Genomic DNA, 23,448 nt, shown 5'->3' with positions numbered 1-23,448 from the left:
AGCCTCGCCCCCCGCGCCCCACACAGGCCTGCTGACACAGCAGAACTCAGATGTGTGTTCGGAGCCCTGTGGGTCCATAAGTAAGACAGCTCTGCATTATTGAAGCGTGCCATGCCGGCGTGGAGCCAGCGCAGAGTGCACGATTCCAAGTGGAGCTTTTTACATTTTTATATCATTCATTCTGTTAAATGATTCATTCTAATTAATTGTAATTAAGTAGATTGGTGGCCCGATAAGCGATGTTGTGTGCTGTTGTGCGGTCTACCCGTGAGGGCGAGATTGTTTATTTGCAAACGACAATAACAGGCTTTTTCTCCCTCTACAACGTCTGGCGTTGGACCTCCGTCTCCACCGGTCCCCCTCTGGAGGGTCCGGGGGACGAGCCTCTTTCACAGTCCGACGGAGCCATACATGATCTTCCTTTGCGTTGACCTTCCCCTGGAGGCTCCACGTTAGGCAGCGGGCTTTGGGTCGCTGGTAGCAGAGGCTCTGGCGGCTCAGGGGCCAGAACACGCCAACAACGCCCACTGCAGCAACAGGTGACGGTCCGATATACCGATTTAGGCACGGCGCAAATCCCCCCGGACACATGGAGACGAAGGGGGGGGGGGTCGCTGCAGGTCTGGATCACAGGGGTGTGAATAGCAGGGGAGCAACAGGTGGCGCGAGCGCCAGTGGCCATTATCAATGTCATGAGATACGCCGGGTCCGCCCCCACACCTCTGTGACCAAGGCCTTTTCCATCCCAGAAGACACATGAGCAATGTTCCCTGTTCGTTCTCTGTGTTTTGTTTGTTGGTAGCAGTTTGACCATCTATTGTCTATAGTTACTGTTTAACGCACGCACCTCGGCTATGTCCGATTTCGGTTGAATTCCTGTTATCGTACGGGCAATTATAAAGTGTAATGAATCCTGAATATCCTTCATATAATCTTTTAGTATTTATACGGTCACCTTCGACATTATCAGTAGACACAAGAGGAGAAATTCCTCCAAGCTTTTCTACACCTAATCCGACAACACTTCTTTATTAATTGAAGGCGGTGATGTGTATGTATGGATTAGAAGGATTAGGATGGTGATTAGGTTGAGACCCTGGGCGAGTCATGACGGGTGTCCTTGCCTTGATCAAACGGCGGTGGGGCTGCACCCCGGGGGGTCCCCAGCGCGGGGGAGCCTGCGGTGATCACAGAGAGCACGTAACCTGCCCATTTGGCAAGAAACAGTGGAAAAAAAACATTAATTTGCAAAGCCCTACCAATCAGTGTTGTTAATAACACCTAAGGACGCATGTAGTGGTACATGGAGTGGAGTGGCATCATCATCTGTAGACTCTAAAGAATCACACATGCAGTATTCAGTACAATGTGAGCAGCGTTGGCTTGTTACTTTATTAGCATGAAAGAGGAAGATAATTCAGCACTACATCAGTTGTTGGACAGTGAATCACTCTTCAATAGCGTTTACCGTCACTGCCTCTGTCGTCATTGAAGCATTAACACTCTTTTCACTCTCCTTCCCCCTGAGGCTTTTAAGCTTAAGCAACATGTGAGAAGACCCCCTCTCTCACACCCACAACTTGACATACACACAAACACACATTTTACTGCACACAGCAAACACATCCACCCACTCACACACCCACACGATCACCTCTGTTAAGTGATTTCTAATGTCCCCGCGTTCCCTAGATAACACATTCTCCGCATGTGAGAGTGTGACATGCAGAGAAAACAATTTTCTTTTTCAGAGAACAATCTATCTTTCTAACCTCGAGAAATAAAACACTGGCACAGTGAGAGTAAAGACAGGGGGAAAGAAAGCCGATGAAATATTAAACATGCTCTAGCTGTCTATGTAAAAAGTAGGTTATTTTAGATCTACCGGTAGATAAGCATTCTCCCACTGGAAGGCTGTCGCTGGTTAACTAATGCCTATTATACCACGGTCTTGTTTATTGATCCTGATGGTTGGCCAATGGCGTTACAAAGGTGTTGATTCTTTTCAATAATGGGACACAGTTCCGAATCGATGCTCCACAAACGCAGCATTAAAAACCACACAAAAACAATTTGCTCAAAGCACCTGCAGAGACATGTTTGAACTATAGCTCATCCCCGTTGTGGTATAAACAGAATAATCCATGACTGGGTTTCCAGTTTAATAATGACACCCTGGATCATGTCTTACGTGTGAATGGATCTTTGAAACACACAATAAAAAGAAGAGGGAGAAGTAGAAGGATGCGATGACGAAGGTGATGAGGACGTTGAAGTTCTATCAGTACACTTCTCTGAAGGCGTTGTTGTCCTCCGTGTGACAGAGAGGGAAGTGTGTCATCACACTGGAAGCATTGGCATTTCAATCTGCCCTCCCTAAACCAGAGGTCACCTCAGATTCCAAACGCAAAACGGAAATGAAATTGCTATTCCCCGCACGTCCAAATCTCCTGATGTTACTTCAGCTGAATCTTCTACAGGTCTACACCCCCCCCCCCCACACACACACACACAAACACACACACACACACACACACACACACACACACACACACACACACACACAACACACAAACAATACACACACAAACACACACACACACACACACAACACACACACACACACACACACACAACACACAACACACAAACAACACACACACACACACACACACACACACACACACACACACACACACACACACACACACACACACACACACACACACACACACACACACACACTGGGTTTGACCCCTGCCGGGAGCCAGAGGTGACCTGGCATGATGACCGTGTCTTTGCATTCAGGTTGTCCATTGAAAAAGAACAACAGGAAATCAATAGTCAGCATCCTCCCCCTCTGGATGGGCTAATTATCACAAATCTCCATAAATGGGTCTGCTTCCTGTGACCTTTGGCTGACGGTCATGAGTCTGAACATGATATGATGTGCCGTTTACATGCTCTGCCGTCTGCCGCAGAGGCTTTATGGTCAAATCTGTTCCCTTTTTTTATGTTGATTTATTGTAGATTTCAATGCACTTTGCTCAGACATCCTTGTTTAGTGCATTCACTAGCTCATGTGTGTATTCACATAACAACAACTGGCAGATCGCCCATACTATAAACTCATTCATATGGACGTTCACAATTGATGAAGGAGTGTGACAAATTGAGTGTGTGTGTGCGTGTGTGCACATGAGTAGCACCCATGATAGATGCATACGATGGAAGGAAATGTGTTCTCCTACTAGTTCCTGCATGTCTCATGCCTGGTACTCAGTCTGGTTCTGTCGATGCCTCGTGCACTAAAACAGCTTGGATTCATGGCGTTGCATAAAATGCAGCATCCGTCAGGACACAGATTCTCCTAATGGACCGTTTCCCTAGAGAACGCTAAACGAGGCTATATACAACAACTAATCACACGAGAGATGGTCCAAGTCTTCTCAATAATGACACAACAGCCAGAGGGAAGCAGCACCTTATGTGATCCATCAAGGTGCACAATCAAGCATGAATGCTTTTTATAATATTATGGATGTTATGGATACAAGTTATTTAACCTGTTTTCATAAAATTACATTTTTTATTTAATGAAGTGCATTGTTGAAGACATAGGCTACAACGCAAAACAACACAAAAAAACAAACAACATAAAAAAAACTTTGAAGTAACGATGAAAGGAGAGAGAGACTTTGGGGCCGCTGGGGATGGGCTACAGTTTAACTCGTCATCCTCATATCCCACCATGCGGTGCGGAGCGCTTTGTTGTCACTATTTTTCCCGCATGCTGATGGCCAACAGAGATCTCCAAGGCAGCAGTGACTCATCAGCCGCTGCTCTCACCCAGCGGCTGCAGGGGCCGTTTTTAATGACGCCCGGAGGCAGCTCACTCACTGTCACACTTTGCGTTGAGCTATCGCGAGACACAAAAGACGACTTTGGCCGCGATGAGAACTGATAAAGGACTCAAGGTTCACCTCAGGGGGGGTAAATATGAAATATTGTGGTGTTGTGTGTATTATGTGTTCTTTGTCATGAATCCTCTTTTAGTTGAATCAAGTTGAGCAGTGGTGGCCCTTTGGCTGTCTGTCACTGTTGCCTCTGACAGGAATAATCATCTTGGGGAGATGAAATGCACTGTTTGAATAAGGATCCTGGAAACACTGCATAGGATATTATTGAGGGCAAATGGTGTTTCAGTAAGCGAGGCAGCCTCAATCTCCAGTTTTATGATTTATAAGTTTCTTGCCTGACATTATGCTTCCACTGCAGTGAAAAAGGGGGGAGCAACATTTTGGTAGAGGTCTATTTAAACTCTATATAGAGGCCAATAATGGCAATCTCATGCAGAAAAATAATACACCTGTCACTTCCATGTAGAACTACATTTGTTGTATTCCTTTTTACTTTTTTAATCATATTTTTGCCAATGGCATATGGTCTAGTCTAGTTGTATGGCAGTATGTGGAGAAAATAAATACATTCAAATGAAATATATATATATATATATATAGATGGATAAAGCTCATTCTGTTACATTCAAATATGAATGTATTCTCTTATTGACATAAGGAATGAGATGCGTCCTCTACTAATGCGTTCATCAGTGCATTAATCCATCATTCAGCCTGAGGTGATGACCCTCACTCCTCCCCAGAGCCTCAGAAGAAACGCCAACAGAAACATTGGTGACTGAGGAGCTACAGGGTTTAATTTCATTAGTACAGGCACTGAACCAGGCAGGCATATTCATGACAGCCGTCCATATATGATATATATGAATATATATATATATATATATATATATATATATATATATATAAAGGCTTTATGAGCACAGAGGCTGCTGGAGCGCAGTAGACCCAGACTACGTCAATGGAAGAGAGAGAGAGAGAGAGAGAGAGAGAGAGAGAGAGAGAGAGAGAGAGAGAGAGAGCGTAGCGACAGAGCGACAGACACGGTGATAGTGATGTAAACGTGCACAAGTGAAAAGGTTCAGCTTTTTTACTGCCCACACACACACTCCCACAGCGTGGTTAGAACAGGGCCGCCTCATTAAAGCCGCTATAGGGCAAGAACAAAGCAACACTATGCCTTATCATTCCGTCCACCCAGTAAGAAAGAACAGGGAAATACTGCTTGGCTATCACTATTGGGCACACAATAATATTTTTCCGACATGATCCTTCAGTTTGCATTCAAGTCATTTCATGAAACACCGATTTGGTTAGACTCCACATGTACTTTGAGGGCATTTAGCAGACGCTTTCATCCAAATCGACTTACAAGCAGTACATTTGTCATCAGAAAGTGAAACACTACATCGCTGTCAGTACACTTCAGAGATTATTGTTTGTTTGTTGTTATTGTTGTTATTATTATTAGTAACATTCAAGCCAAGCCCCAGCTCTTCCTCTTTTATAGACACGATTGTTCTATTCTCCAAAGCCTTGGGGTAAGCACACTGCATGTCTGACGCGAAGCCCACCTTCTGGGGGAAGGTGGTGACCCACCTCCACAGGTAATCTAGGCCCTCATCACACACCCAGGGGTTCCCCGCGAGGAACACCTTCACCAGCCTGCTGCCCCACTTCTCCTCAGGGGACGACAAGTTCCCCAGCAGACCGGAGGGAAGGCCCTGCAGGCGGTTCTGATCGAGCAACAGGAGCTCCAGTTGCTGGAGGTTCTGGAACAGATCTGGGTCGAGCTCCTGCAACAGGTTCTGCTGGAGGTACAGTCGCGTGAGTTGAGGTGTGCTGGCGAATGTGGCGGCCGTCAGGGTTCTTATTTTATTACCGATGAGGTTGAGCGACACCAGTTGGTGCAGATGCCTCAGCGAGTCCGCCCGCAGTCCTCCAAGATTGTTATCGCTGAGGTCCAGGTTCCTCAGGTTGGGCAGGTTCCGGAACAGGGATGAGTTGACCTCTGTCAAGCGGTTGCCTGATAAGTCCAAGAAGGTCACGCTGCTGTTGTGGGGGAGCCAGTCGGGGTGGACCCCGTGGATCAGGTTGTTCTTGAGGATGACGTTGCGGAGCGGGGCGTGGTGAAGGGCGCCGGGCTGCAGGTAGGGGAGCCGGTTCCCCGTGAGGTCCAGCGTGGTCAGGTGAGGCAGGCCCTGGAGGAGGTGGGCCGGCAGCGTCTCCAGGCCGCTGTGGTACAGCTGCAGGTAGACCAGGCGCGGGGCGGCGCGCAGGTCCTCAGCGGTGATGGCGCTGAGGTTGGTGGACTGGATGGACAGTCTGTCGGTGTTGTTGGGCAGTCCGTCTACAGGGAAATGAGAGAGGTCACCCCGGCTACAGACCACCCCGGGGCTCCAGATGGAGCTGCATTCGCACTGAGCCGGACAGGAGGGGGGCCCCGGATTGCCACCATGGCAGCCGCGGTGTTTTAGCGCAGCAAGCACCAGGAGGAAGTGGAGGAGGACCTTTAGACCGCTGTGTGGACAAAAGACAGAGCCGGATTGACACGAGGAACACGTCGATAGTGTTGGACTGAGGAACTAGTGAGGCATTTCAGTATAACAGAGTATGATTTGTTGTAAATGTGTGTCGTACTGAATGAATAGACGACTCATGAATGATTAACTATTTTCCGAAATGTACACAATGATTAGGTTCTCTTATCACTAATTGAATCCTGATGAAAGTCCTTTATTCGTAGTGGACTGGACAAAATAATCGTACATGACTTACCCCATATTTCCGTCAGATGTGTTGCTCAGTTCTCTTGCTCGGTACCTTCTGTTGTTTTGTTGCTAGTCCTGCTTGCTTTTGAGGCCCGGTGTTGCGTGGGCAGAAAATGTTGCAAAAGATAAACAAAGCCAAGCCAATGGAGCAGCTCTTTCAAACCAGAGATCATTTTGCTTTGCAATCTTTATTTATTTAACAACCCAACGGTGGTCCATTTGTTCACAAGAATACATGTAAACTCTGGTCTACGTATATATGACCTGTATTGAGCTATATGATCTAATTTAATGATCTAACTAATTACATTTATTTGAATAATCATGATAAATTTACTCTTATCTTTTAAATGTGCCGTACCATGGAACAGCGTAATGAACCTTTTATTCGTTTGGAAAAAGGGAAGAATTGTGTTCAGGAAAGCAAAAAAAAAATCAATGGCAAGAGAAAATACACACGTCGACCGTGGATGAGTTAGGACTCAAGGTTCAGTTCGCTCTCCAACAAGGTTAGCAGCGAGCGGCCAGCGAGAGGCAGTGGCGTGGCGCAGCGGACGGTGTCTGCCAGGAAAGCCTTCCCCTTGTTCTCCTGAAGCCATCTCCACAGGTCCTTCACCTTCTGATCACAGCGCCAGGGGTTGGCCGTCAGGTCCAGGCCCTCCTCGTCCAGGGAGGACAGCTGGTCCAGCAGCCCTGGAGGAAGACTCCCCAGCCGGTTCTCCTCCAGACCCAGGACCTTGAGGTGGCCGAGGCCCTGGAACAGGCTGGGGGGGAGCTTCTCCAGCTGGTTGTTGGTGAGGTACAGGTGAGTGATGTTGGTGGTGTGGTGGAACAGCGCCGGGTCCAGGCTGGCCAGTTTGTTCCTCTGCAGGTTCAGCCTCTCCAGTCTGCCCAGCGTGTCCAGGGACTTGGCCTGGATCTTCTCCAGGCGGTTGTCAGAGAGGTCCAGGCTCTCCAGGCGCGGCAGTTTTCGCAGCAGGGCGGCGGGGAGGCCGGCCAGGCGGTTCCCGGACAGGTCCAGCCAGGTGAGGCTGCTGTTGTCCGGGAACCACTCTGCCCTGGCCGCCTCCACCAGGTTGTTCTTGAGGACCAGGGTGGTGAGCGCGGCGTGGCCGAACACGTCGGCGGGCAGGTCCGCCAGCCGGTTGCCGGTGAGGTCCAGGGTGTGCAGGCGGGGGACTCCGCGCAGGACGTCCGGGGACAGGCTGCTCAGGTGGTTGCTGTACAGGTGGAGGCTCTCCAGGAGAGGCGTGGCGCTGAGGTGGGGCTCGGAGATGGAGGAGATGTTGGTGTATTGGATGGTGAGCATGGTGGTGTTGGCGGGGAGACCCTCGGAGGGGAACTCCGTCAGGGGGACCCCGGCGCAGACCACCTCGGCCCGGCGGGGGTAGCACCGGCAGAGGGCCGGACAGGCCAGCGCGCCGCCGGGGCCGAGCAGAGTGACGCACAGCAACGCCAGCAGCAGCCTGGGAGCCATGGCTGCAGGGGAGGAAGGGTCGGCAGAAGTTGGGAGTTAAATCGATTCAAACACTAGACTAGACTGGACTAGGATTTTGGTGTAATAACGTCCGACCAGGATTTGGCCCTGTCCCATTTCTGCCCTCAACAGTAAATCTTCCACTTCGTTTTAAGCCTGCATCGGACCTCACTACGTTTTGAGGGTTGATTATGAGGGCAAAATAGCACTCCCCCTTTAGCTCCCTACAGTAATGGGACACGCTACCCCTACACAAGAACGCGCAAAATATAAGGTTAGGGCAAAGATCTAGGGTTAGGGACGGGGCCTTTAAATACACTTTGGTCAGTGAAAATAGATCTTTGTACAGCATAAAAAAATGTGTTGTAATAAAGTACAATTATTATTAATGAATACATATTAAATTAATGCACACATATGAATAACTTACTGTCTGAAAATAAACGTAGAACAGTCAAACGGCGCCTCATATCGGCTCCATCAGTCTCCATATCCAAAAGACTGGCTTATTAGGGTACCTGTCGGTCAGATATAGTCACTGCGGACTCAGTTAATAAGTACCAGCCACTGTACAGCCAACAGCTGAGGACGTCCAGTTCCAAAAAGTTGTGACGCAACTGTGTAATTTGAGTCACAATGAAAATGTACGATTTCTTTAATCAGTGTTTTGCACAACGTTTATCCAAAGTTTAAAACAAATGGTTGTTTGTGAGTTTTACTCTCCAATTTGTGGAAAATTGTCACATTTATATGGAACAGTTGGTTTGTCCCTTGTTTGTACAGTTGTGTACTTTGGATTGATTTCAGTGTTTGAGAGACAAAAAGAGGGTGAAAGAGTAAAGGTTTGCACGGTCCCTGCACGTCAATACGGCCAAAGTTTGAATATATGATTAGGTTTTGTAATTCTTGTGGTTTTACATTGTGCATGTTATTGAGGAAAACAAGGAAGTCTACTCTGGGAATAGCAACACTCGAATGATGAACTCCCTGATTGTGGCATGAATGACACAGTCGCTGTATATGATCATACTGAAGTGTGGAATTGTTTTATACAAGCACTTTGATTTCTTTTTCAAAACGGTCTCCTCTTGCCAAAGGACTAGGATCTCTGATTAGTGTAAGGAATTCCTCCATTCACAAGATATCCTTTCTTCTTATCCGTCTTCAGGAATGAAGGTAATAAATAAGTCACTTGATGAACAGCTTCACTGCGTTGTGATTTGAACAGCCTTGTCAAAGCTTTTGACACGGTAGATCATATTACTTTTCTCCGGAGCCAGGAAAAGGCCCTTACTCATGCCAGGTATTGTCAGAGGGAGAGGAGATTGAAAAGGTGGAATCCTACACATATCTTTGTCTCCTTATTGAAGTATTTTACCGAACACATTCAAATCTGACCAAAAAAGTGAAGTTAAGACTTATAAAAAAAAAAAAAGTGTATTGGCTGATTGCGTTATCTTTATGCCAGTCCTTGAATACATCGCCATTTGACCGTCATGTGTATGTGCTGCATGCTGGGATGGTGAAGGCGGTGCAGTACGGTGCTCTAAGGGTCATCACTAATGCAACCTCTCTGACACATCACTGCACTTTGCATGTCAACGGCTGCTGGCCCTCACCAGCCCGGCGCAGCATTGGCCTCTTGAACATTAATATTTCTAAGGGTATTCTTGGCCTAATCACATCAATAACGTATTGATCTGCCTCTCTCTGTAGGAGGGACTCTGGTGGCCGTTCCCTTCGTTACCACGACTTTCGCTTTCTATTTTTTTTTATGTATAAATAGAGCAATGGAAAAAAAAAAAGCCTTCGACCTGGAACCAGCTTCAGAGTGACTTCAGAATGAAGGGACTTGTTTCATGTTTCTTTCATCCAGGACCTTGAGTCAGCCTACAGTCTGTACGTCAGCCTGTGATACATCTGTTTGTACTGAGCGTGTCATATGTTGTCTGCGGAGGCTTAATGTGACTTGTTGTGTTGTGGTATCATGTCGGATCACTTTTGAAGAATGTATTTTATTCTCAAAAGGCTCTCCTAGTAAAAATGAATAAATTAGTAATAAGTAAACAAATAATAACCTTTACATTTTTGGACTAAAGGTTTTTGTCAGTATAAACACACAACGCGTCTATCGATACAAACACACACACACATTCCATGGGTTTCAGCCATGCAACACACACACACACACACACACACGCACGCACGCACACACACACACACATGCACACAGGCAGGCACACACACACACACACACACACACAGACAAATATACACACAGACATACAAACACACACACACACACACAGATCAAGGGATTAATGTAACTGGTCCGTCCGCACCTCAAACTTCTAACGAGGGCAGCTGAGAGAAGGATGCCTTAAGGGGGCTGAGCTGAAATGCACCATGGGTAATGGAACTCTTACACCTGGCAGAAAGTGAGTGGGGAGACATGCCATCCTGCAGCCCCCTGTAGAGTCGACAGGGAACAAAATGTTTTCCAACCTGTTTGATATTATCTGGCCCAGCTTGGGTAGCGTGGGGGGGGAACTGAGACTAAGTGTCTGTGCTTACGGTGGCAACAGACAATGGGAAGAAACAAACCTCGTTCCTCATAACGGTTGACTCAGATATCTGGATTAAAATAATAACAATCTGATATAAACCTAGGATTCTTTTCCCATTCATTTGAAATGGCTTAAACGGCTGCTTTACCAGAGCAGCAAGTCCTAACCTGTAAAAACACAGGCTTTAAACGATGCTTTGAACATTGGTGTCGGTGGAAATGTTCAACATTCATGTTCACCATGTTCATAAGAGGTTTCCTTGAATCCAGAAGCTATATTACAAGCACACCTCTCGGACCTCATTCCTGCCTAAGTGAACGTGTTCCCACGGGATTTGGCGAGTTCTCAGAGAAGACGTGGACCACCAGACAGTAGAGTCTTCGTGTGTGTGCCCCTAGCATGGTGCCAGTAGCCTGGTGTGGACCACCCACCTGTGACGCCTGTGGTGTAGTGAGTACTCTTTGAGTGAGCCTTGACTTTAGCCGTGGTCCGGTCTGCAGTAGCCTGTAGGAGAGCATGGGGACATTGCAACACATTGCAACAGTTTGTCCCCCCAGGCAGCAGGCTTCTCAACCAGCCTCCTTACAGTAATATCAGTGATCACAGTGATGCTCTTACTCATCGCCCTCCTACACGTTAGCTCTAGAGTTAATACCCTGACTCCGAGGTCCACGTTCCCCATCGTCAGTCTCTGGAACTGCTGCTAGTGTTTCTGGTTACACTTTATAATAATGTTCAGTCATAAGTGACTATGAGGCTTTAGTTAATGATTAACCTATAAATAACAAAACACTCATCTATAAGGCTTTAGTCAATGACATGGACGAAACATTAACATACATTTGTAGATGATTATTGAGTGCTATGTTAGAGGTGCCCTAGCACAGTGTGATGCTTAACACCTTGTCTAAATCCCCCCTCTAGTAGCGACATCATAAGCGGGAGTCACCTAGATCTATGATGGATAGATCAGGCCTACCAGTTTGTAGGCTGAGCACTGATTATATATATACAGTATATATATATATATAATACCTATAATAATGATCTACAAATGTAAATGAATGTTTTGTTAATGATTAGTCTATCATTACCTTAAGGCTTAGCAGTGACTTATGACGTTATTTGTCTATGTTATTTATGTGTAACCATGTTGGGGATATTTCTGGGCCCTTTTCTTTGCCCTGGTGGAGCGCTTGTTTTAAAATTGGTAAATATTTTGTTCTATGCCTACTATGTAGTCGTTGCTACCATGTCCAAATAATTTAATTGTGTTATACTGAGCATTTGATTAATAAAATACACACACACACACCCACACGCAATAGTTTATTATTGTGTTCATTTAGCTTCAAGCAAACTATTCTATTCACTACTCAAACTGTAGTTCATTTGAATTATTCATGAGAATTATGATTATACAATACACATTATTCTGTCATCACCTTTCCTTCCCATATAAAACAATCCAAGAATAACTCATTGACAGGTCACTGTAAAGTTACAGTATGTAGAGTTAGTGAGTTACAGTGTGTTCACTGTAGAGGGGTTCAGTATGTAGAGTTACAGTGTGTTCACTGTAAAGTTACAGTATGTAGAGTTACAGTGTGTTCACTGTAGAGGGGTTCAGTATGTAGAGTTACAGTGTGTTCACTGTAGAGGGGTTCAGTATGTAGAGTTACAGTGTTCACTGTAGAGGGGTTCAGTATGTAGAGTTACAGTGTGTTCACTGTAAAGTTACAGTATGTAGAGTTACAGTGTGTTCACTGTAGAGGGGTTCAGTATGTAGAGTTACAGTGTGTTCACTGTAGAGGGGTTCAGTATGTAGAGTTACAGTGTGTTCACTGTAAAGTTACAGTATGTAGAGTTACAGTGTTCACTGTAGAGGGGTTCAGTATGTAGAGTTACAGTGTGTTCACTGTAAAGTTACAGTATGTAGAGTTACAGTGTGTTCACTGTAGAGGGGTTCAGTATGTAGAGTTACAGTGTGTTCACTGTAGAGGGGTTCAGTATGTAGAGTTACAGTGTGTTCACTGTAGAGGGGTTCAGTATGTAGAGTTACAGTGTGTTCACTGTAGAGGGGTTCAGTATGTAGAGTTAGTGTGTTCACTGTAGAGGGGTTCAGTATGTAGAGTTACAGTGTGTTCACTGTAGAGGGGTTCAGTATGTAGAGTTACAGTGTGTTCACTGTAGAGGGGTTCAGTATGTAGAGTTACAGTGTGTTCACTGTAGAGGGGTTCAGTATGTAGAGTTACAGTGTGTTCACTGTAGAGGGGTTCAGTATGTAGAGTTACAGTGTGTTCACTGTAAAGTTACAGTATGTAGAGTTAGTCTGTTCACTGTAGAGGGGTTCAGTATGTAGAGTTACAGTGTGTTCACTGTAGAGGGGTTCAGTATGTAGAGTTACAGTGTGTTCACTGTAAAGTTACAGTATGTAGAGTTACAGTGTGTTCACTGTAGAGGGGTTCAGTATGTAGAGTTACAGTGTGTTCACTGTAAAGTTACAGTATGTAGAGTTACAGTGTGTTCACTGTAGAGGGGTTCAGTATGTAGAGTTACAGTGTGTTCACTGTAGAGGGGTTCAGTATGTAGAGTTACAGTGTGTTCACTGTAAAGTTACAGTATGTAGAGTTACAGTGTGTTCACTGTAGAGGGGTTCAGTATGTAGAGTTAGTGTGTTCACTGTAGAGGGGTTCAGTATGTAGAGTTAGTGTGTTCACTGTAGAGGGGTTCAGTATGTAGAGTTACAGTGTGTTCACTGTAGAGGGGTTCAGTATGTAGAGTTACAGTGTGTTCACTGTAAAGTTACAGTATGTAGAGTTACAGTGTGTTCACTGTAGAGGGGTTCAGTATGTAGAGTTACAGTGTGTTCACTGTAGAGGGGTTCAGTATGTAGAGTTACAGTGTGTTCACTGTAAAGTTACAGTATGTAGAGTTACAGTGTGTTCACTGTAGAGGGGTTCAGTATGTAGAGTTAGTGTGTTCACTGTAGAGGGGTTCAGTATGTAGAGTTAGTGTGTTCACTGTAGAGGGGTTCAGTATGTAGAGTTACAGTGTGTTCACTGTAGAGGGGTTCAGTATGTAGAGTTACAGTGTGTTCACTGTAGAGGGGTTCAGTATGTAGAGTTACAGTGTGTTCACTGTAGAGGGGTTCAGTATGTAGAGTTACAGTGTGTTCACTGTAGAGGGGTTCAGTATGTAGAGTTACAGTGTGTTCACTGTAGAGGGGTTCAGTATGTAGAGTTACAGTGTGTTCACTGTAGAGGGGTTCAGTATGTAGAGTTACAGTGTGTTCACTGTAGAGGGGTTCAGTATGTAGAGTTACAGTGTGTTCACTGTAGAGGGGTTCAGTATGTAGAGTTACAGTGTGTTCACTGTAGAGGGGTTCAGTATGTAGAGTTACAGTGTGTTCACTGTAGAGGGGTTCAGTATGTAGAGTTACAGTGTGTTCACTGTAGAGGGGTTCCGCTCTACCTTCTGAGCCACTGCCCCCCCACTGACAAATATATTTCCAAGAAACATCATAACTAGGCTCAAAAATGACCAGTGGTATGAAATGTGATTTAGAGAGCGGTTGGCACACACTCGAGGCCGTGAAGCACTCCATTATGTATGACTTCTGCCAATATGCTTTAGGCTGTTTTAAAAGATTCATCTTAGCAACGCTCACTAACTGCTTGTACCCTTGCAGTGCGGAGATGGACCTCCTCTGGCAGAGAGCTGACGATCTGTTGAGAGGAAATGCAGGACATTATACAGCAGACGACCTGCCTGCACTGAAGGAGATCTCGACTATCATCATCATGAATTGATAATGGTACAAGGAACCCCAAAAACCTTGTGTTGAGTATTGAATAGAGCATTGCCTTAAGAACAATTGGCCTCACTACAGATCTAAATATTGCATTAAAATCACAAATCTCAAATTCACCAAAAGTAGCTCACCTTTCAATTCAGAAATTTTAGTAAGCTTTAGTAAGCATTTCCTTGAACTTCCTTGAACTGATGCAATTAACATACGGTATACACATTTATTTTATGTTTACAGGAATACAAATAGTATTTATGACTTCCACAGTGAACATATAGATTATTTTAGTGACTCCCTCTCAACAAATCCATAGAAGACAGAATACATACAACGGGTTATGAACCAAGTCTGTGAGCTGTTCATTATCAAGGCTAGCTGTCTAGGTTTGGGAGGTTGATATTCCCTTTAAACGGAGGAAGGAAAAGGGTCTTCTTGGAAGCTCTCCTGCAACAGAGACAATTGACTGATAGGTCTCCAATAACCCTGATTTTAACCCACTATGGTGGAAACCTTTCTTCTCAATATGCCCTGCCCTCAATTATGCCGAATTCTGTTTGTTTGAATGAGTCATTTGTTTTTTTTCCCACCACTTTGCATTTATTCAGTAGCACATAAACATCTCAGTTTAACAAAAGTTACAGCATTTTTTATGATTCCTTAACAAAGGCCCTACACATTTTCTCTGCTCCATTGAGCTGCCAAAACACATAAACCCTCAGGGTATCCATCAAGGTTAATGTTACTCAGAACTCCTAATCTGTCGAGCGCAGGCGGTTCTTTCTACAATGTAAGTTCACTAACGGTGGGAGAGCCTTTATGCTGCTTAACATACAGTACAGCCTGGTGGAGGATTAACACCTTGCGTGTCCCCTTCACTATGCTGAACCAGAGAAAACCCATCCCCCGGCATGGTTGTCGTTAATGACGCAATAGACAGAAAAAGGAAGAGTCTTGCGTCAGTAACAGAATACAACCAAATGGATAATATTCACATCTTGAAAAAAAACGGTACTTAATACTTAAACTATAGACTGCTATACAGTAGGCCTACACCACAGATTATACGGAGTCAGTGTGCACTATTTATTGCTACACGAAGTTCAAACGATTTATACCTATATAAAAATAAACATTATGAAACTTTTTTTTGTCCGCGGTTAAGATTAACACTTCAGGTAAGAACATTATTTTCCACTTGTTGGTACCATTATTTCTTATATTTATACATATTATTGATATTTCTACTGCGAGGACGATGCAGCCCCTGGGCCTTACTCATCGTGAGGGACGGTGTCCGGACTCCCGTCTGCCGCAGTCCAGCGCCCTCTGCTGGGGCCCGGGGCTCCAGGAGCCGGTCCTCAGCGGCCGTTTCAGCACTAAATAAACGACTTAAGACTTGGATTTAAATTACGCCATTAGGGCATTATAAGGGTTTTACAACAATCTAACAATAACAGCGCTAGGGGAGGGGAGATTCAAAAGCAACATTGAACAAAACGAAACTACAAGCAGTGAGCCTACACAATGAACATTTGTTGAACAATAGCCTATAATAAGGCACCACCATCATGGATTTATATTTCTCGGGTGAGATGCGATGGATATTCCAGTTAACATTTAGCTCATCAACCGTTAGACACATCCCGACCAAAGAACAGCCTCATCAACTTGGTGCGATTGCCTCTGTAAAAAGGCTGAGGTAAATAATGAGGGTTCATAGGCCCGCTCTTCCAATCCGTCCCTTTATGATACATACTAAATACAGCACAACCAATGAGGAGGTTACTGTTAACTGGCGTGCCTGTACCATGAGGATAAATAAACAAAGGCTGACTAAGACCTTATTGTGGTGAGGGTTTGCTGGTTGATGTAAACGTAAGTCCGTAATAGCGGGTTATAGCTGTTGTGAAGGCCAAACGGTCTGGGTCAGACAGAATGGACCCCCAACAGGCAGCGAGACGCCATGAAATCCACCTGATGGACCGAGAGACCTCGAGCCTCTCCCAACAACCCACCTGATGGACCGAGAGAGACCTCGAGCCTCTCCCAACAACCCACCTGATGGACCGAGAGACCTCAAGCCTCTCCCAACAACCCACCTGATGGACTGAGAGACCTCGAGCCTCTCCCAACAACCCACCTGATGGACCGAGAGACCTCGAGCCTCTCCCAACAACCCACCTGATGGACTGAGAGACCTCGAGCCTCTCCCAACAACCCACCTTATGGACCGAGAGAGACCTCGAGCCTCTCCCAACAACCCACCTTATGGACCGAGAGACCTCGAGCCTCTCCCAACAACCCACCTGATGGACCGAGAGACCTCGAGCCTCTCCCAACAACCCACCTTATGGACCGAGAGACCTCGAGCCTCTCCCAACAACCCAGCAGACATGGCTCTGAAACACGTGCCACGTTTGACCTACCTTCAAAGACTGTTAGGATCCTCAAAACACATCTTTAGTGTCTAGAATGCAGTGGTGTTTTTAGATCATTTTATGCATTTTGACATTCCCGACATTGGACACGGACATGGACACTGACGGAAATAAAGAACAACCGAACACCACATTTCCAGATATACTATTAACTATTTGTATAACCATTTATTTGTGAAGATGGAGAAATAGACATCTGAATTCCTGCAATGTTTTTGTTGTTTCTTCATTGTTTTATAATGTGTGCTATATTATAATAAAAATAAGTCCTTATCAGAAGACCCATCCATATGTCCAGACTGATTATAATGCAATGCTATCGCCTTTCTTAAGAATATCAATCATTTACAGGTGAGACATATATAATATGTGAAGTTAGATTTGGTATCCATGTTATAAAGAGAACATTTATCACAATTCTCTGGGTTATTATTAATAAACAGACACTGTTTGACGCACATACGCACATACTACATGCACACACACAAACACAACACACACACACACAAACACACTGGGTTTACACTAAGGCCTCTATGTATTTGTTCTTTGGTGCTCACTGTCTATATGGTTTCTTCCTGGCTTCCCTCCAGCTGTGTTACACAACAGATGGACAATGTTCTTTATTCTTGATCTCAAAAACATTTCCAGGATGATGGAGTATATCTAATGGTAGATGGATCGGTTGCAGTTTGCAGTCTATATACACTGGACCACATAGGTTGGGTTAACGTCACAGAATATGCTCTCAACTGTGGCATAAAAGAACAATAAAATAAAAATCATCTAAACATCCTCGTTCTGCCCGGGGTTAACTGTGGAGAAAGGAAAGAAAGACAAAGTGAGAAATCAACACACACGCGCACGCACACACACACACACACACACACACACACACACACACACACACACACAAAAAACAGTAGTCACAAGAGGCACACACAAAAATCCACATCAGGAGGAAGACAAGTTAAAGAGGACAGCTCGATGCTATTGCAGACAGAGCTCAAAGTAAACCACCAAAGGAATCCACGTCTTTTCCAGAGCTCAATCGAGTGTTACCCGTCTAGTGAACCGCAGAAGGTATTGCTTAGATTCTGTGCAATGGACTGATATCCAAAATAACCACATAAAAAAAAAAGCAAATCACAGAGCATGAATCATCAGAATCCATCTAGTGCCATCATGCATCTTCATCAGCAACCTGTCTGCTAGGCCACAGTGGTGCCAGGGGCTTCACAGCCACACCAATCAGCAGGGAACAAAGGCACTGGAGGAGAACGTTGAGGAATTTCCAGTTCTGTGGTTTTCCAGGTTTGTGGTTTGAGGTCTTTCAGACATCTTAAGTCTACAGAAAATACTATTGCAGCAACAAAAAAAAAAAAAATCGACAAACCTCAAAAAAACGTTGGACAAAATGCAGACTCCAAACGCACACAGGTCATGCAGCTAGCTACGTGGACGACACCTCAAACTCATGCGTCATCATTTACCCCCTCTTTCCTCAGTTCATCTGGCCCTTCCTCAGAAGAACCTATCATCCTCATCACTGTCCACCTCATCCAGCGACCAGCTCCAGTCCCCCAGGCCGAACTCTAGCAACCTGGAACAGGACGCAGCCTTCAGACCCCCAGCACGTCGCCTCACGTCCCAGGGTGGTGGGGACAGGCTCACTGCAAGCCCCCGTCTCCAGGTGGAGACAGGCTCACTGCAAGCCCCCGTCTCCAGGTGGAGACAGGCTCACTGCAAGCCCCCGTCTCCAGGTGGAGACAGGCTCACTGCAAGCCCCCGTCTCCAGGTGGAGACAGGCTCACTGCAAGCCCCCGTCTCCAGGTGGAGACAGGCTCACTGCAAGCCCCCGTCTCCAGGTGGAGACAGGCTCACTGCAAGCCCCCGTCTCCAGGTGGGGACAGGCTCAAACATGCCCCCGTCTCCAGGTGGAGACAGGCTCAAACATGCCCAGGGTACTAGAGACAGGCTCACCACATGCCCCATCGCCAGGTGGCGGTAGAGAGTTGCTTTCAAGCCAACCCCGTTGTGAAGAAGCCATGCGATTAAAACTGGCTGCCTTGCCTCCCACCGTGAGGAGAGTTTTTGTTAACGTTATTAACAAAAATAATGAGTTAAAGAAACAGCGTAAGAGGACGTCTGTCTGGGGTGTCAAGGCCCACAATCAAGCAAGCAGAGGGTCAGGCTTCACTTCTACTTACACAGCAGCCTAGCAAGAGGGGCAGACCCAAGGGGGGCCAGGGGGGTGTGGGGGGGGGGGGGTTGGTGGATGATGATGATGGTCAGTGGAAAATAATGCGGAGCATGGTGGGCCCAGAGCTAAGAGGAGGGAGGGGGGTGACAGTGAGTCCACAAACCAAACCTTTGTGACCAAACCTATCTGGTCTTCTCAGAGCAGATAGTGTATGCAGCATTTCCATCGGTGTCTAAAATCGTTTCAGTTCCACCGACGTCATGCGGCCTACGGGTTACAAGCGCTTGATAAACATAACGGGGAGTTCCCACCGAGTCATTTGATTGGACAAGAGGCATTCCATGAGTGCTGATGGAGTAGAAGACCGGGACAGGCGTTTCTTTTAACACTGACATTAACGATTTACTCGTTAATGCTCACTCATCAGCACCACACAAATCTCTGAAGCGACTGTCAACACTCGGTGGCACAATAGATGGAAACGTACGGATAAATGTACACGACACAAAGTGGTTTGCCTGCGGTAACGATGAGGCCGACAAAGTAACGAGCAAGTGTACAGAAAAATGTTTAGGTGTTGCCGGGCAACAGTCCAGCGGCGGAACTATTTGAGTTGGCGGAGCCAGCTAAATGATAAGATGAACAAACAAATCCTTATCTTCTGCAGATATTACTACCTAACTAATAAATGGCGCGTGTACAACTATTGTATAAAAGCAACGCCACACCGGAGGTCACTGAATATCAGCAGGGCCGTGACGGTCTCCGGCGCTCGGCCTGCACCTCGTCCCCAGCGCTGCGGTCGGTCGCTGTGACCGCCTCCCTCGCCGGGGACACGGCTCAAACATTCGAGCCCATTCAAAACCCCATTAGGACAACCACCATCCGACCGACATCTCTTCATCCGTGCCACCAGTCACGTCAGGTCTGAGGCGAGGGAGCGCGGGGGCGGTGCTGGCGCTCGGAGCCAGAGCCTCTCTGAATGCGCCGGGCGGGGTGTTATGCATTAATGCAGCGCATGACGCCGTGTCTGTCAGTGGTTTAATAAGCCGGCGCGTGAATCACAGCGGGCTCTAATACGGCACTCAACCCAGAGGGCCGCGGCTCGGCGGCGGCAGCACGTGTCTTTGTGATTACGAACAAACGGAACCAAACGGCCGCCGTGTCTCCCACAGACCAGAGCGCCCCTCCTCACCTGGGCTTCCTGGCCGACGCCGATGGCGGCGGCGGCTGCTGCTGCTGCTGCGTTCTGCTCTGCACTCGGATGGCGCTGCGGTGCGGCGAGAGCCGGGGGGAGCCCCTGGGGGAGGCGTGGGGGGACAGCATGGGGGAGGAGCGTGCCGAGGGCTCGGCGGCGTGGTGGTTGGGCGGGGCGGCGGCGGCGGTGGAAGGGTGCTTGCGGGGGACGCGCTTGAGGAGGCGGCCCACCCAGCGCTGCTGGTCCTCCTGGGAGCAGGCCAGCAGGATCAGCTCCTTGGCGCTCGATATGTCGTAGTTCACTGGAGGGGCACAGGAAGTGAGGTCAGAGCCGTCTGTGAGGTCACTCCATGCATGGAGGCGGGGCTTCCCTGAGCTGCAGGAAATACTTGGAAATACTTGGAAAACAAGTATCTTCTCATATGTACACTCAGCGTATCACTTTTCTATTCAGGTCAAACTGCTGTATGGACTTATTACTTACTGTATCACAACCAACGTTGGAATCTGACTTCTGCAGAAAATACACTTCATAAATTAACTTAATGGTTGACTGAGTTTCTTTGCCTATAGCAGCTAAATGCATTTTGTTCATGAGGCTTATTCTTTGATCGTTTTCGATTTGAAGGCATTTACATCTTTGTTTGGCTACGGTTGAATAACTCCTGATGAACTGTGTGTGGAGCTACACCGAACACCACTTAAATATGTATTTATGTATGGAGATTCACAACTACACAATCATCTCATCAATTATCTAAACCAAAAGGAACCTTCCATTCCCAAGTCTCTGTTAGCAGGAAGGCGTCATGATCACTGCACAACAGGATGTCAGCTCTCCGTATTCTGTGAGCTCATTATCCTGAGAGTTCAGCAGTCGACGGCACTGTGGTGGGGCACTGACCCCCCATACTGGGTTCAACCATAGAGTTGCCTGATGGCTGAGGCTAATAGAGTCAAATTTGGAGAGCAAAGCTTTCATTTCACTCTCTCGATAGGGCCAGGGAGCCAGTGCTAAAGTGTGATATCAAAACCTCCTCTATTTGCACGATAAAAACTAAATCCTCCAGTGTGGCACGGTGCTGGCTGTCAGCAGGGGAGGGAGACTTCATCGTGTTTGTATTAGTTTAAATAAATCATTCAAGCATCCACGCTGAACCCTGCATCCATTAAAAACAGATGAGCAATGCCTCATCCTCGGCTTCTGAGAGGAGAACAATCAGCTGGCCCCCAGGCTCAGCTCTACCAGAAACTGAGCGGGTTGACTTTGAGTTCGACGCCCGGCTGCTCCTCGCTGAGTGGCGAGGTGTCCCTGAGCGGGACGCCTCGCCCTGACTGCTCCTGACCAGCTGGCCGCTGTCGCCCTGCGTGGTCGACTCCGCCGTGGGTGTGTGAATGTGTACACGGTTGTACGCAGCGACACCCCCTCAATGTCATGTAAACAAGAGGTACCGGGCCTCTGGTTCGTCCCTCTCCCGCCCGGCGCCGCTGACCTTTGCACGGCGCAATGGCCTCCTCCTTGCGGTCCAGGTGGTCCTTGTGACACTTGATGTGGCAGCGCCGGCACTCGAGGGCCGGCGGGGGCTTGAAGACGTTCCACAGGGGCCGCGTGCAGGCCTCGCAGCTGGACGGGAAGTGGTAGAGCGTGGGGATGAACTCGTGGCCCTTGTGGGGGATGAAGGAGGGCCGCTCGCCAAACGCCACCGGCTCCGCCGCAAACTCCTGGTCGCGCTTGATCTCGCCTTCGTTGGCGTACAGGATCTGGGGGGGGGGGGGGGTAAATAAAAAAAAGAACAATAGTACTTAGTTGTGTAGGATCTTATCCTAGCTGTCTTTGTTGTGTACGGGGAACGGGTTAACCTAGCGATTGTTAGAGCTGGGCACTTGTTTCTATGAACATCCTTACTGTACCGAGAGCGATATATTGTTTCTCTTTCTTCTGACAAATGTATTTATTGTAAGTCGCTTTTAATAAAAGCATCTGCTATATGCCATAAAATGTAAATAAATGAATAAAGGGAAATGCTGCCATTCAGATTCATCAAGCGGAGGCCAGGGGTGTCCCATCAACGCCCAATTAGTTCAGTTCAGTTCGGTCAATCAGTTGACCGGGTAACCATATCAGCCAATAAGAGGCGATGAATGCAATAGCATGTGTTTAATCTATGGAGGGAGAGATTTAACGCAAACCAATCGACCACTAGTGCTGGGGTTCGGTCCTCCTTTAAGATCATTTGGAGCAGAATTGTCATTTGAGGAGAAGGAAGAATATAAGAAAGAGCCAGCTGGGGAAACGCACGGGAAAACAATCAAACAGCCAGCAATGTCACCTGGAATATCTTTGGAATCTCTTTGGCGTCTGCGCGGTACACGTCCGTTTGAGTGACAGGTCGCACGTGGAACAGTTTACTGTGGGAGGAGAGACAGACATCAAGTAACGCTCAGCGGTTGGGAAGTTATTACACAAATTGGGGGAATTTATTCACCAAAACTATGAATTCAGCAAATTCAAGATAAAAGCCGTTTGCTGATGTGGAGGAGGAGAGGGGGGGGGGGGGGAGGCGGGGGGAACTGGGGAGAGGGGGAGAAGGGGAAGGACGGGGGAGACGGGGGCGGGGGAGAGACGGGGGAGACAGTCGGGGGGGGGATGGGGGAGACGGTCGGGGGAGACGGGGGAGCTGCAGTAACTCACTCCAGGTCCAGCGTCATAAAGGGGATGGCGTGTTCTCGGTCCAGCTCGCTGTTGTAGAACAGGATCTTCCTGCTGCTCACCACCACGTACTACACCACACCGAGAGGGACAGAAACAACGCGGGGTCAGAGGGCGTTCTCTGCCGTGGTCATGGTGAGAACGACAACCAAACCTAAGAAATAGGATGGGGCACGCGTACCTTTTTGTCCCAGCCAAAGCGTTTGGAGCTCTTGGTAGGAAGGGCCAGCCAGCCCTCCAGGCGAGAGTCTGCGGAAGAGACCAGAAGCACAGGAAGCTCATGTCAGGTACAACCGTTTCTGTAACATCTGGAGCCATAAAACACCACCATAATCCTAAACATGGTATGCAACA

At 47.1% G+C, this 23,448-nt stretch overlaps 3 protein-coding genes across 5 annotated transcripts in view; all 3 read right to left on the bottom strand.

Annotated features, from left to right (window-relative positions):
• Window positions 1-5,159: 5,159 nt before the first annotated feature.
• Window positions 5,160-6,840, bottom strand: LOC311363877 (uncharacterized protein). The gene is made up of 2 exons (XM_084483862.1): window positions 6,699-6,840; window positions 5,160-6,440 (listed from the first exon to the last, which is right to left on the bottom strand). Exons 1-2 carry the CDS (start codon window positions 6,701-6,703, stop codon window positions 5,336-5,338), a joined length of 1,110 nt encoding a protein of 369 aa, XP_084339988.1. The 5' UTR covers window positions 6,704-6,840; the 3' UTR covers window positions 5,160-5,335.
• Window positions 6,841-6,860: 20 nt separating this feature from the next.
• LOC311363879 (uncharacterized protein) lies at window positions 6,861-8,729 on the bottom strand. The gene is made up of 2 exons (XM_084483863.1): window positions 8,599-8,729; window positions 6,861-8,170 (listed from the first exon to the last, which is right to left on the bottom strand). The coding sequence occupies exons 1-2, from the start codon at window positions 8,657-8,659 to the stop codon at window positions 7,167-7,169; spliced, it is 1,065 nt and encodes a 354-aa protein (XP_084339989.1). The 5' UTR covers window positions 8,660-8,729; the 3' UTR covers window positions 6,861-7,166.
• A 7,879-nt stretch (window positions 8,730-16,608) lies between these two features.
• LOC311363953 (rho-associated protein kinase 2-like) overlaps window positions 16,609-23,448 on the bottom strand; it is a 41,285-nt gene continuing 34,445 nt past the window's right edge. Inside the window, exons 28-34 of one of the 3 annotated variants that reach the window (XM_084483941.1) lie at window positions 23,276-23,343; window positions 23,077-23,165; window positions 22,715-22,793; window positions 21,878-22,145; window positions 20,383-20,686; window positions 18,478-18,587; window positions 16,609-17,799 (exon numbers count right to left, since the gene is read on the bottom strand). In XM_084483941.1, the coding sequence (XP_084340067.1) occupies window positions 18,509-18,587; window positions 20,383-20,686; window positions 21,878-22,145; window positions 22,715-22,793; window positions 23,077-23,165; window positions 23,276-23,343 (887 nt within the window). In that variant the 3' untranslated portion in view covers window positions 16,609-17,799; window positions 18,478-18,508. The remainder of the gene's footprint in view (window positions 17,800-18,477; window positions 18,588-20,382; window positions 20,687-21,877; window positions 22,146-22,714; window positions 22,794-23,076; window positions 23,166-23,275; window positions 23,344-23,448) is intronic. The other 2 variants (XM_084483943.1, XM_084483942.1) reach the window with 2 other exon arrangements.

This window comes from Micromesistius poutassou, assembly GCF_964030765.1.
Source record: "Micromesistius poutassou genome assembly, chromosome: 19".
In the NCBI taxonomy this organism is placed as follows: domain Eukaryota; kingdom Metazoa; phylum Chordata; class Actinopteri; order Gadiformes; family Gadidae; genus Micromesistius; species Micromesistius poutassou.
The sequence above is the reverse complement of the archived record's forward strand: the minus strand, read 5'-3'. Positions and strand labels throughout refer to the sequence as shown.

Bases quoted from the DNA above. Each gene is read 5' to 3' on its own strand.
- LOC311363879 (XM_084483863.1), bottom strand. From the start codon at position 8,659: ATGGAGACTGATGGAGCCGATATGAGGCGCCGTTTGACTGTTCTACGT. The intron at 8,171-8,598 runs GTAAGTTATTCA...CCTCCCCTGCAG, and splicing joins TCTACGTTTATTTTCAGACA to CCATGGCTCCCAGGCTGCTG.